Source organism: Castor canadensis, chromosome 16 (assembly GCF_047511655.1).
Source record: "Castor canadensis chromosome 16, mCasCan1.hap1v2, whole genome shotgun sequence".
Classification (NCBI taxonomy): domain Eukaryota; kingdom Metazoa; phylum Chordata; class Mammalia; order Rodentia; family Castoridae; genus Castor; species Castor canadensis.
In genome coordinates, this window is record NC_133401.1 from 21,826,327 (window position 1) to 21,840,147 (window position 13,821).

Here is a 13,821-nt window from a genome sequence, read left to right on the forward strand (position 1 = left end):
CTGAGTTCAAATCCCCAGTCACTCCAAAAAGTAATAATAAATAAAATGACTCTTCTGGGGAAGGGTGTATAAGTTTTTTCAGATGCCAAGGGACCCACGTCTATTGCACAAAGATGAAGAGTCCCTGCTCTCAGGGGTGACGATCTGTGTCACCTTCTACGAGGACAATGGAGGAAGGGGCAGAGTGCCCAGGCTCCGAGGTAGCTCCTGGGCCAGGTGTGCTGACTGGGAGCTGGGGACTCAAGGTCAGGCAGGGAGTGGCCGGGGAGGCGGGAGGTGGGTTGAAACCAGAAGAGGACTCGCCGAGCGTGGTTCCTGCCCTGCTCTCTGGGACGTCGTCGTATATGCATATGTCTGTTCGTTAATTATACACCTGCCTTATCTGCCACCCCACCTGCACTCCAATTCCCTGCACAGATGGTTCTGGAGGCCTGAGGGACAGCAGCCCACTATGTCAGGCCGTGAGGAACCCCAGGCGAAACGACCCTGGTCCCAGTCCTTGAGAACTTCCCAGCCCAGCGGGGGACAAGAACAGGTGAGAAGGCACTGTCCACACCTGGGGAAGAGACCATGGTGGAGGAACCATAGGCAGTGGCCTGTGGCTTGTTCCATTGGGAGCAATCAGGAAAGGCTTCCAGGAGATGACACCAATAGTCATATTAATTAATAATTATCACAGTAGCTACCGGCATTTGTTGAGTGCTTGCTTGACCCGGGTGTGATGTCATCAACTCCCTTTCTGACAGCTCTGTGGAGTAGGCAATCGTATCCTACCATTGTTCTACAGATAGGGAAGCTGAGGCACAGACTGTATGCCCTCTGCATGTCTCTGCAGTGGCTGGATTGACGGTCAGGACCTGTTTCCATCTAGAGAGCTGGTGCTTCCATGACACAGAGCGAGGCCCAGGTAGAAACTGAGAGAGGACAGAGAATGCTGTGGCTGGGGAAGGCCACCATTTGGGAGAGGCTTCTGAGGTGACCTGACCCTCAGATAGGTCTTTTGACAGCCTGTGGAGTTCGTTGTGTTGCCTGTCATTTGTCCAAGTCTCTGGTTTTCTTTTCTTTTTTGTTTTGGTGGTACTGGGATTTGAACTCAGGACCTCACGCTTGCTAGGCAGGTACTCTACCACTTGAGCCATGCCCCACTCCCAGTCTTTCTTTTCTTTGCTGTTAGTTTGTTTTGAGATAGGGTCTTGTGCTTTGTTGTTGTTGTTGTTGTTTTGGCATGGGCTGGCCTCACACTGTGATACTCCCAAACTCTGCCTCCCATGTAGCTGGGATTACTGATGTGAGCTGCGGTGCCTGGCCTTATTTTGCTCTTTTGGTTACGTTTCCCTTTACTTCTCTATCCCTGCTCCTTCGTCTTCCTTCTCATCCTACAGGAAAACCCCAGCACCATGGGCATTCGTGCCTTATGGGCATGTGTGAACACTTGTACACCAGGTAGTCTTGCTTTGAGTAACTTGAACTGCTAATTTGCCACCAGGAATAACTCATATATTTAAAATTGTGTCCAATTTATTGCTTCTAGAACAGTGGAGGGAACACAGCCCCTTTAACTTATCAATTCTCCAAGTATCAGAACCTGACTGTCTCTACTTCCCCGTTCTGTGCTACCTGGGTGTGTCACCATAGCAGCTCACTGTGGGCGCTGTGTGGAAGTAGGATTTCTGGGTCCTAGGATGAATGCAGCAGTTAATGTCACAGATTCTGAAACATCATTTCCAGTGGACTTTGAAGCCTTAGCACTATTTCAGCACAGAGAGACGTTGGAGAAGGGAAGATAGTGCCCAGTCCACGGCATGGCCCAAGGTTAGGCAAGTCCAGGTGAACATCTCAAGGGGCGGAACCTCTCACAGAACAGCCATGTAGTAAATACCTGAGTAGACTGGTTTCTTTTTCTTCTTTCTTCCTAGGAAGGTGAGTAGTATTGTTGTGGGTGGTAGGTTGGCAACACCCATTAAAATCTTACTGCACTTACTCTTTGACCCAACGCTAGCTACACTCATGCACAAGGAAGTAGGAAGAAGAAGGGTGTTCACTGTACTGCCATTTGTAAGGGTTCAAAATGGAAAACCACAGCTCCACTGATGGGAGAGGTGTCAGTACAGGTGGTCATGGAATATTGTGTAGATGTGAAAAAGGATTCAGGTGAGCTGGGTACCAGTGGCTTATGCCTGTAATTCTAGCTACTTGGAAGGCTGGTATCAGGTGAATTAACAGTTCAAATAGTTTTTGAGACCCCCATTTCTAAAGTAACCAAAGCAAAATGGACTGGAGGTATAACTCAAGTTGTAGAGTGCCTGCTTTGCAAGTGTGAAGCCCTGAGTTCAAACCCCAGTCCCACACACACAAAAAAAAGATTAAGAATAATTAAATGTAGGAGCATGAAATGTTCCCCAAGACATATTGTGAAATAAGGAGAGCAAGGCAGAATTCCCTACATCAAATACCATCCTGTGTCCCTAAACACAAGAAATCCTATGGACTATTTCTCGGTGATTTATCCATAACCACGAAAATCAGGAGTTACCAAGCCTTGTCTACAAGAGTTCAAATCCTAAATATTTTTGGCTTTGAGCACTATGTCATGGTTTCTGGCAATGACTCAACTCTGCTCTGGTAGGATGAAGGCAGTCACAGATAATACTGAACCAATGAGTGTGACTGTGTTCCAATAAAACTTTATTAACAAACACAAGCAGGGGGCCAGATGTGGCCTGTGGACCCTTCTGTTGCTGATCCCTGATGTAAATGCATAGTAAATATTTCCTGAAGAATCTACACCAAAACATTATCAGGGGAATACATCTAGAAGGGGAAGTGAGAAGAAAGGGTCTGGTTGAAGAAAATATTACCTTTTTCTTTAAAAATTTCCACCTGTGTAATCAAAGTAGCTTTTTTTTTTTTTTAAAGAATGTTTTAAAAGTATCTTTGGTGGCCTTCCTCCCCCCACTATAAGGTTACTATGGTCATGTTAGACAATGAGTCAGCACATAACTATAACCAGGGGGTAATAGCTTCCCGACATCCTACCATCAGAGCAGACGTCCTCAACGCCTTCCTGATTTCGTTCATCTCACAGATATTTGCTGTATGCAAGGAATTGTCCTAGGTGCTGGGGACAGAACCATAAATGTCCGGATGGCAAAGCATGCAGGCAGAGGGAACAGCCCGTGCAAAGGTCCTGAGGTGGGACTGAGTCTGTTGTATTTGGGGAACAGCAAGGAGGCCCATTGCATGTGGTAGAGTGAGAGGGAGGTGGTGGGAGGTCAAGCCAAAGAAGAGACAAAGAGGACCCCATCCAACAGTCTTGTGACCCGTGGTGAGGATTTTGCTCACAGGAAGGCTGTGACAAGAGGAGGGAGGTGAGCTGACTTGGACTCCAGCAGGGTGGGGAACAGACACAGCCAGTGCAGGAGCGGGGACACCAGGGAGAGGGCGCTGCCATGGTCCCAGAAAGGACTCTATGCGAAGGTCAGGTTGACAGGAGTTGGTGATGCACTGGATGCGGGAGGTGAGGAGAGAAGAGGAATGGAGGCTGGTGCAGAGTGAGTATGCTCACAAAAGAGCACAGGTTGGGGATTCAACGAAGTTTATTTCTCGCAGCTCTGGAGGCTGAGAAGGCCAACATCAACGTCAGCATTCAGTGAGGACCTTCTTGCACCACCACAACGCAACACAGCGTAGAAAGTGAGCACATGCAGGCAAGAAGTAGCTTTTATAGCAAAGCAATTCCTGCGATACCAGCGTGATCCCGCGATAGCTCATTTGCTCTCGCGATAATTCACCTACTAGGATAACGACATTAATCTATTCATGAGCGTGGAGCGCTGATGACATCTCTTCTTAAAGGCCCAGCCTCCTGATGCCTACAGAGCTGTCAATTAAATTTCAAGCTGAGGGCGTGGCGTGGCTACGAAGGTAGAGCCCTTGCCTAGTGAGAGGCTCTGGGTTCGATTCCCCGTACCGCAAAAATGAAAATTAAAAGTAAAATTTCCAAAATGCAGTATTCCCAGGCCCCATCCAGCTCTGTTCAACTGGCACCACTAGGGCCGGGGGACCCTGCTTTCTGAACATGCTGCCAAAGACTGGGACTGCAGGCCCAGAGGTGACCATACTCAGCAGATCTGGGGGCCCTCTTCTAAGGGGTAGAACATTGGAGTGGTCATGCAACTCCCCAGGTTCGAATCCCAGCCTGGCCACTCTTCTTACAAGAGCCGGGGCGCACCTTAAATTCTCCCAGCCACCATTTCTTCACCTGCAATGGTTGTACGAGCTGGGTGAGTTCCTGGGTATAAATTATTTAAAACAGTGCCAGCCCATACAACCTTGAAATAAAGTGTGGCTATTATTAGCACCCTTTTCCAAAGATGATAAATACTTAATAACAGGTAAAACCAAGGCCAAATACTATCGAGGATAGTAGCTTGATATTTTTTTCACCTTGCATAATTCAAGTTTTTTTTTTGCTTTATTTTTGTTTTCTTTTGAGACAAGGTCTTGCTATGGAGCCCCAGGCTCGCTTTGAATTCACAATCCTCCTGCCTCTGCTTCCTGAGTGCTGAGACTATAGACGTGTGCATTCACTGATTGTCTTATTTCCTCGCTGTGTGAGCCTTCCACTCATCTGATCACTTATTTATCCTTCATTCACACTGTCATCTGTGCCTTTTTTTCCCTCAGCCACACATCCATCCATTCCTTCATTTATTCATCAGGATCAATTGTCATGTGCTCCTTCCCCAAATCACCTGTCAGACAGCCTTCCTGATTATCCCCACCCCCCCACCCCTGCTTTTTTATGGTGCAGTGTTTGAACTCAGGGCCTTGCACTTACCAGGTAAGTGTTCTATCACTTAAGGCATGCCCCTGGCCGCCTTTGCTTTAGTTATTTTTTAGATAGGGTCTCGAGTTATGTCTGAGCTGGCCTTGGACCTTGATTCCCCAAATTATGCTTCCTGAGTGACTGGGATGGCAAGCATGCACCACCATACCTAACTTTATCTTTTGAGATGGGGTCTCATGGATTTTTTTGCCTGAACTTTTTGCCCGGGCTAACCTGGAACTGTAATCCTCCTGATCTCCTCCTGAGTAGCTGGGATTACAGAAGTGAACCACCACACCTGACTCTATTGTTTTTTGAGACAGGGTCTTGCTGTGTAGCCCAGGCTGGCCTCAAACTTGAGATCCTCTTACCTCCATCTCCTGAGTAGCTGGGATTACAGGTTCTTATGACCATGCCCAGCCCAACTCCCTTTCTAAAACAGTGCCCCAGTAGCTTTGCCTCTCTTACTCACTATGTCTTTCTTCTCATCCCTCACCTGGGCTAGCCGGATGGTCACTTGTCAAGGTCTGTGTCTGTTGTTGCCAGAATGCAGTCATTCATTGGACAAGTATTTGATGGGTGTCATTTGTGTGCCAGGCTCTGTTATAGACATTGAGAACACAGCAGGGATCAAGACAGACAAAAATTCCCACCTGAGCACAGCAGACATTGCCAGAGAATAGACCATAAAAGTGATGAGTGTAAGATTGGAGGGGGAGGGTGCTGAGTACTGAAGTCAAATGAGCAAACAGAATGAGGGGTGCTGGGGGTTCCAGAGAATGAACAGGTGCTCAGGGAAGACCTCAGTGAGGCTACAAGGAGATGAGGGAATCAAAATAGTGACAATGGCATTCCAGGTAGTGAGAGTGGCAGGTACAAAGGCCCTGAGGCAGGACAGAGCCTGTTGTGTTTGAGGAGCAAAGAGGAGGCCAGTGTGGCTGGAGCAGAGCAGTGAGGAAGTGAGAAGAGACAGGAGGGGAGGGCAGGGGGACAGAAGCAGGGTCAGACAGGTGCAGGTGAGGCCACCTGAGTTTGACTGCAGCCAGAACAGAATTCTGAGCAGAAGAGGAACTGGGTTTGACTTTGGGGCAGACTAGTTCCCCCTGCCTGCTGTGTAGGCAGAACAACACCTAAATATCACAGAGCAGGACCATGTGTATGTGTCTGCCATCCCCTGTCTAAGACAGGGGTCTACACACTACAGCCCAAGGGCCAAATTCTCCCTGTCTGTGTGAACAAAGTTTTCTTGGAACATGACCTCATTCATTCATTCACACCTTACTGTTTTCATTCTGTAAGGACAAAATGGACAGTTACAGCCCAGACCATCTGTCACTCAAACCTGAAAATCTTTACTGTTTTCCGTTTTACAAAAAAGCTTACTAACTCCCAGTCTAGAACAATGCCAGCACTCAGTAGGTACTCAGGAAATATCTGTCATCACAGAACTGTCTGTCACTCATCGTGACCCACACAGGGCTGCCAGCTTGCTCTTGTCTCAATGCCAGTGCCAGCCTGAGTCACATGCACCAGATGGCAGCCCAGCAACCAAAAATAAAATACTGGAGCCATTCAAGTCTTTGCCACAGAGAAAATGTCCAGGCAGAATTACAGGCAGGACCCACAGAGAAACCCAATACCTTCCTTCCCCCTCTTCTTTGTGAAGACTCGGGTCTCCCTCCTCCCACCAGGCATACAAGCTTCCTTCCCCCCTTCAATTTTGTTTTCTTACTCAAAAACAAAACAAAACAAAAAACCCTTGACTCTTCTCTATCCACAAAAGCAGTGGGTCACAGCTCTCTTATCTTTCTAGCCTTTCAGCTCCAACATTTTTCTTTAAATACTCTACCACTCGAGCCTCCCTCCAGCCTCTTTGGTTTGTATTTTGTTTTTCTGAGATAGGGTCTTGCTGATGTTGCCAGGGTTGGTCTCAAACTCGTGATCCTTCTACTTCTACCTCCCAAGTAGCTGGAATTACAGGAATGTGCTATCATGCCCAGCTTTGGTGGGAGGCCTTGATCCCCAATAGAAGGAATTTGGAAATTTGTTTTGAGGATGCTCTCGGCAGGCGTGGATAGCAGGTGGATGCATGGCTCAGAGGCAGTGGGATGCCTCCTTTGCACTTGATTCTCTGGGTCTCAGCTTCTCTCTGGCAGTTTTGTGTAGTGATCTAGAGCCAGACTATGTAGGTTCAAATCCAGGCTCTGTCACTTTGGAAATGTGTGAATCTGGGCAGTTGTGCCTCAGTGTCCTCACCTATAAAATGGGTGTCAGATTAATACTTAGCACTCAGAGTTATTGAGCAAGTTATGGGATTTAAGATATATAAAAGGCATAACCACTCAATGCATATTGGCAACTATTAAAGTGTATGGCACAGGCGACAGGACCGTAGAAAACCATTAGCAAAGGAAACTCGTTATTCTCACTCAATGACATCATCAGTTTCCCCATAGACTGAGCGAAATGAGTGACACCTCCAGGCAGGTTGAGATGCTTGGTGGGGGTGATGACGTCAGTAGTTGCCAGGTAGATTTAGCACTGACTCAACTGATGGCATCACTAGTTACCAGGCAGATTATGGGTAGACAATGGGCTCAGGAGCCGTTTGAAATTCTGCGGTGTTCCAATTCGCACTCTTCCCTAGTGTCATCAAGCACAGGATTGTCATGTCTCTGAGTCTCGGTTTTCTTTTGTTATTGTTACTTTTTTTATTTTGCAGTGCTGGGGATGGAACTCGGGTCCTCACGTATGCCAAGCAAGCCCTCTCCCACTTGAGCACACCCCCAGCCCCTTTGTTCCTCTTTTGTTTTTGAGACAGGGTCTCAGTAATTTTGCCTGGACTGGCCTCAAATCATGATCCTCCTGCCTCCACCTCCTGAGTGACACCCATACCCGGTTTGAGTCTTAGTTTTCTATCCATTGAATGGAGTTAATAATAAGTACGAACCTCATAGGGTTGTTGAGAGGGCCTGATGAGTTAGTCCATAACAAGGGTTCAATGTCCAGCACACAGTTGGCACATTAACCTCTCTGCAGAATGCTCTCTTGGAACACTCTCTCTGTCTTTTTAAATTTTTATTTATTTATTTTTTGGGTGGAACTGGGGTTTGAACTCAGGGTTTTGCACTTGCAAACCAGGTGCTCTGCCACTTGAACCACTCCTCCAGTCCATTTTGTTCTGGTGATTTTAGAGATGGGGACTGTCAAATTATTTCCCCCTGCTGGTCTCAAACTATGATCCTCCTGATATCAGCCTCCCAAGTAGCTGGGATTACAGGTATGAGCCATGAGAGCCCAGCTCTTTCTCAGTCTCAGACTGAGGGTCTGACCCACTGGTGTCTTACCCAGATCTGGCACCAGCAGGATCCAGGAGGCCCTGGGCACGGACATTGGGGTAGAGTCAGTGCCACCCTCATAGGGCTGGCACTACGATGCATTGAGATAATGACCTTCTCCTTCCTGGTTCTCAGTCATGCCTCATGAGCTGTAGTCCCACGCAGTTAATCTCGGAAAACTCCCCCCTTCCCTGGGAGTCAGTTTCCCCATCTGCAAAGAGTGGGAGTGGCTGTTGCATCTCAAAGCCAGGACAGCCTGGACACTTGATGTCTACAAGGACAGTTCTGTGACTCACCTTTGCATTGCTGAAAAATGCATGGGGCACCGGAGGCTCGAACCTGGGTCTGCAGTACTCACCTAGATGTATTGTGTAATTTCTCTTCTGCCCGTGCTGTTTGTCTGGCAACAGGTAACAGTAACAATGACTGTTGCTTATTTAGACTTCTCCCCAGTGCCAGGGCTTCACTAAAAGCATTGAATGGAGCTGGGGATTTATGTAGCTCAGTGGTAGAGCACTTGACTAGAATGTACAAGGCACCGGGTTCCATCCCCAGCACCATAAAAAAATTCTATGTACTAATTCATTTAATCCATATCATATAAGAATTTACTACCACCACCAGGCTCCATGATTCATGCCTGTAATCCTAGCTACTCAGGAGGCAGAGATCAGGAGGATCAAGATTTGACGCCAGCACGGGCAAATAGTTCTTGAGACCCTATCTGGGAAACATTCATAACAAAAAAGGTCTCAAGGTGTAGGCCCTGAGTTCAAACCCCAGTACAGAAAAAAAAAAAACCTGCCTATTTGATAAACACTTATTAAACACTGTATGGCAGGCCTGGAGGATTTACCATTGAATGAAACAAAAATCCTTGTCCCTTGCCCTCCTGGGACTTAAATTCCAGTGGGGAGATACAATAAACAGATAAATAGATACTATGAGGGCCAGAGGTGGTGGCTCATGCCTGTAATCCCAGCTACTTGGCAGGCAGAGGTAGGATCGCCATCCCAGGCCAGTCTGTGCAAAGAGCACATGACCCTATCTGAAAAATAATCTAAAACCAAAAGGGTTGGGGATGTGGTTCGAGTGATAGGGCACTTGCTAGGTCCTGAGTTCAAAACCCCAGTACCGCTTGGTGTGGGGGGGGTGCACAGAGATATTACCAGTACCATGAAGAACAAAGGAGGCCTAGCAGCGAGAGAGAGATATGGATGCTGCTTTATATGAGGACAGTCCTGAGTGAAGAACCCATAAGAGATGGAGTCGGTCATGCAAAGCCTGGGGAAGGGACAGGGAATGCAAAGGCCCTGAGGCAGGTTGTTGCCTGAGGAGTGTTCCAGGAACTGAAGAGGGCAGAACAGAATGCAAGTGTGTGGTGGGAGGACGACAGCAGAGACGGGAGAGGGCCTTGAGAGCCGAGGTGAAGACTCGCCTGAACAGAAAAGGGGCTGGGTCTGAATAGAGATCCCCCTGATCTGTGGGCGGGAGGGGCAAGGGTAGAGGAAGACTTATCCACAGTCCCTTTTCACATGTGCAGAAGTTAAAAAAAAAAAAAAGCAGCAACTGGCCCATAGCCAATCTGATGGCCCCCTGGGGTTAAGTAGAACCTTTGTTGGCAACTTTCGGATGTCTCTTGCCTCTCCCAAGCCTAGTTTACCCATCTGTGAATTGGGAATCATTGGCCCAAGGTTGGGCATAGCCTGGTGATTAAACGCACAAGTTTTGGAGTGAGATTTGAAGGGAGTCCAACTCCTTGCTCTGTCATTCTTCAGCTCAATGACTTGTAGCAATTAGCACTCTTTCTCAGCTTGGGTTGACCTCATCTGCAAGATGAAGATCTTCACCACCCTGAAATTCATACAGGGAACGAGCTTTGCACAGCTCCTTGGCATACATCCGGCGCTTAATAAATGATTATCACTACTGATGGTATCAGCAGCCCGCACCTCCCCGGGGGTGAGAACCTGGGATGGTGCCTGATATGCAATCGGTGTTTGACAAAAGTGAATTCTGCCTCCTGTCTCTCATGCCTGCCGGCTCCCGGAGGACCCAGGCATTCCGGCATCCGGCAGCCTCCCACCCTCCCACCCCACGCCGGCCTTCACAAAGGCTCCCATTCATGCCTTGGGCACAAAGCGTCCCATTCACCAGGTCTCTTTGGGCCTCCTGCCCCCAGCCGCTCCCCGCGCTTCTCCATTGGTCAAACCCGCTGTCTGTCAGATGTTGGGTCCCACCCACAACCGCGCTGCGGGGCTCGGCTCTCTTGGCCAGGCTCTTTTCCCACGGCTGGCACTCTTCGGCAACTTCTGATTGGCCTTGCTCATCAGCCGCTTTTCTTGATTGGCGCTCGCTTTTCCCCCCCATGGGGCGGGGCCTCAGCTTGCCGCAGCAGGCGCCGATTGGTCCCTGCTGCGCTCGTGGGGGCGGGGCTGCGGTGCGGGCCCCGCCCCTCTCTCGCCTCAGGCCGAAGCCTCCGGACGGCCCTGGTAGCCGGTGAGTGCCCGGGGCCGACAGTCCGCCGGGGGCGGCCGACAGGGACTCAGCCCGGGGAGGCTGGATCCTGGGGGTGCTGAGACCCGAGCCTCGGAAGCCGGCACGGGCTACGGGAGAGGGGCGGTGACCCGGACACTCACCTTGAGCGCGTCACGGGACGGCGGCGGGGGAGGGGGCCGGGATGTCCACACTGCGCTCCTCCAGCTCCAGTTCCTACTGTGTGCGAGTAGAAACCGGATCGGGGTCCTCGCAGTTGTTCCCGGGTGTATTCCACAGAAGCGGGAAACTGAGGCTGTCTTTGGGACCTTGAACGATTTAATTACCTGAGTCATTGCTGTCAGTCCCCCGCCCCCAGGATGGCAGTGTGTCTTGTTTTCACGTGTAAAAGCCGCGGGCCAGACACAGGGGTCGTGACCCGCGAGAGCAGAGTGACGAGGGAAAGTCGTATTTCAACACGTAGCGATGTACTTGGGCGCTTTTGTTCTTGTGTTTATTTTCATGAGCGTGTTAATTCCAGGTGGGTTATATTGTACCCATTTTACAGAGGGAAAAACAGACTAGTCAGAGGCAGGGACTGCAGGGAAGGGTGCAAAATCACATCGAGCGCATGGGGGGCCCTTTAACCTTTTTAATCCTTTCGTGGTCACCTAAGGAAGGCGGTGGCTTCTTGGGGTGTAAACCGCCCCTCTCCCCGTACTTAGAGAAGCAAGTTTGCAGTTCCCAGCTGGGTGGAGGGAAGTCACATCTTTTTGAGGTCCTGCTACAGCTCCTCAAACCCCCTTCTTTACAGTGACAAGTAACTGACTGGGCTTGAAGTCCAGCTCAGCTCATCCTCTTCCTAACCGTGTCATTTTGAGCACGTCCTTTGCATCTTCAAGCCTCGGTTTCCCCGTTAGAGAAAAGGAGACTCTGAGCGTCGCTCTCTCGTTGGTTAAGATCTTTCAATAAATCAAAACTCTTGGTGGTTTTCTAAGAAAGCAGAAGAACACCTGGCACGAGGTAGACCCTCTCACCGGGTGAGTCGCCCTCATTTCCCTCATTCCAGGAGGTTTGAAGAACATTTTGACGTCTTCTTTGGTACTCTCGGTTGTCCCATTTGCAAGGTTGGGGAAACTGAGGCTCAGAGTGGATGAATGATGAAGGACTGGCCAAAGCACTTTGTCCACATCGTTTTATAATAATAATAATTGTTATTATTTTTGCGGTACTGGGGCTTGAACTCAGGGCCTACACCTTGAGCCACTCCACCAGCCCTTTTTTTGTGATAGGTATTTTCGAGATAGGATCTTACAAACTGTTTGCCCAGACTGGCTTCGAACCGTGATCCTCCTGATCTCTGCCTCCGGAGTAGCTAGGATTACAGGCGTGACCCACTGGCCCTTGGATCGTTTTATTCATTTTATGCGCCGCAATTTCCAGCGAGGAAAACTGAGGCCCAGAAAGGTGGCACGGGATTCAAATCCTGGGAGTCCTAAACCCTGTCCTCTGTGGGCCTTGACCTTTGCCCGCCAGTGAAGGAGGAGCCCCTGGCGCCGCCGCCGCCCCCGCCGCCCACCTGGCTACAGGCTCTCTTCTCCCCAGCTACTGTCGCCAGGTCAAAGGCCCTGCAGCTCCAGGCCCCGCCCCCTTCCCCAGCCTGGCAGGTGCTGGGTGACGTCAGAGCTGGGCCCCGCCCCATGACGCGCTGGCCCCGCCCTTCACTGGACCGCGGAGGGAGCCGCACCTGAGTCTTTGAAGAGGACCGGGGAATTCCCGTGCCCCTTCCCCATCTCCCGCTCCAGCTGGCGCCCCCAGGTAGCCCACGGGATCGGTGGGTTGAGAGGACGACCACAAAGGCGCTTGGGTCTGGGGGAGATGGGGTTTTGGCTTTCGGACTCCTGGATCCGGGAAGGGGGTTGGGCCGGTCACCCCAGGTCTGAGTAAGGACCGCGCTGCGAGGCTGGGCTCCTGGGTCTTGAGGAGGAAAGGACTGGGGCCAGGATCAGGGACTGGCCCGGATTCCGCCGTCTGTGGGAGGAGGCTGGGGTCTGGATCCCTGTGTCTGAGGGAGGAGGCTGGGGTCTGGATCCCTGGGTCTGAGGGAGGAGGACTGGGTGAAGATCCCTGGGTCAAGGGAGAAGGGCTAGGACCTGGACCCCTTAGGTCTGAGGGAGGGGGGCTGGGGCCTGGACCCCTGGGACTGAGGGAGGACAGGTGGGGCCTGGACCTGGGGGTCTCAGGGAGGAGGGATGGGTCTGGACCCCTGGGTCTGAGGGAGGAGGACTGGGTGACGATCCCTGGGTCTGAGGGAGGACTCCTGGGTCAAGACCCCTGGGTCTGAGGGAGGACTCCTGGGTCAAGACTCCTGGATCTAAGGAGTCTTAGCTGGGGTCAGAGGCTGGATGCCCTCAGCCCCAACTCCTGCCCCAGGGGCGGATCCCTGGCTCATTTTCCCTTTCAACTTCAGCAGTGTCTGCCCCTCCCAGGGCAGGTGCTCTCACCTGCCTAGGTGACAGTAATGAGTCTTGGCAGAGCACTGCTTCTGCCTGAAGGGGTGGGGGGGGGCTGGGTGATTGTAGGGCTTAGCCATTTGGAGCAAAAAGCCCTTCCCTCTGGGGCTGTCATCAGTTCTCAGAACCCAGCATCCTCACCTCTAACTTGGCTGTGGTGAGGTGAGGGGCTGCACTGCCAGGTCCCAGGGAGGAGGGCAGGGACCTGGACCCCTGGGTCTGTGGGAGTCTCAGAGAGCTGGGGTCTGTACTCCTTGGTCCCGGGACATTATGGGCTAGAGCCTGGACCCCTGGGTCCAGACAGGTGTAGGACTGGAAGACTGCAAAAACTTGCAAACCCTTCCTGGTCAAAGGCCACAGGGCTGGAGAGGAAGTGGGTGGGTGAGGTGGGGTAAAGTCCCAGCAATGGAGCTTGGCTGTGGGTATATCGAGGCCACACAAGAGACTGGGGTGATCCTTGACCCTGTGGGGCTCCTGGGGTTGGGGACTTGAGGCCAAGGGGATCTAGGCTTAGAACGCGGGATCTGGGAGTTCTGTGAGAGTACTTGCTGAAGGGCTGGGAGGAAGGGCAGCCTATGGGTGGCGCAGAGTCTGCATGTAGGATATCTCCCAGATGTTTGGAAGGTTGTCCCTGGAAGCAGTGGGGCTGCATGGGTCTGTCCAGGTG

At 50.9% G+C, this 13,821-nt stretch overlaps 1 protein-coding gene across 4 annotated transcripts in view; it reads left to right on the plus strand.

Annotated features, from left to right (window-relative positions):
• The first annotated feature begins 376 nt into the window (after positions 1 to 376).
• Positions 377 to 13,821, plus strand: part of Myh14 (myosin heavy chain 14) — a 73,654-nt gene continuing 60,209 nt past the window's right edge. For 2 of the 4 annotated variants that reach the window (XM_074058020.1, XM_074058021.1), the window contains exon 1: positions 377 to 535. In XM_074058020.1, coding sequence (XP_073914121.1) covers positions 452 to 535 — 84 coding nt within the window. In that variant the 5' untranslated portion in view covers positions 377 to 451. Of the gene's footprint in view, positions 536 to 10,545; positions 10,666 to 12,302; positions 12,460 to 13,821 lie in introns of those variants that run through there. The other 2 variants (XM_074058024.1, XM_074058022.1) reach the window with 2 other exon arrangements.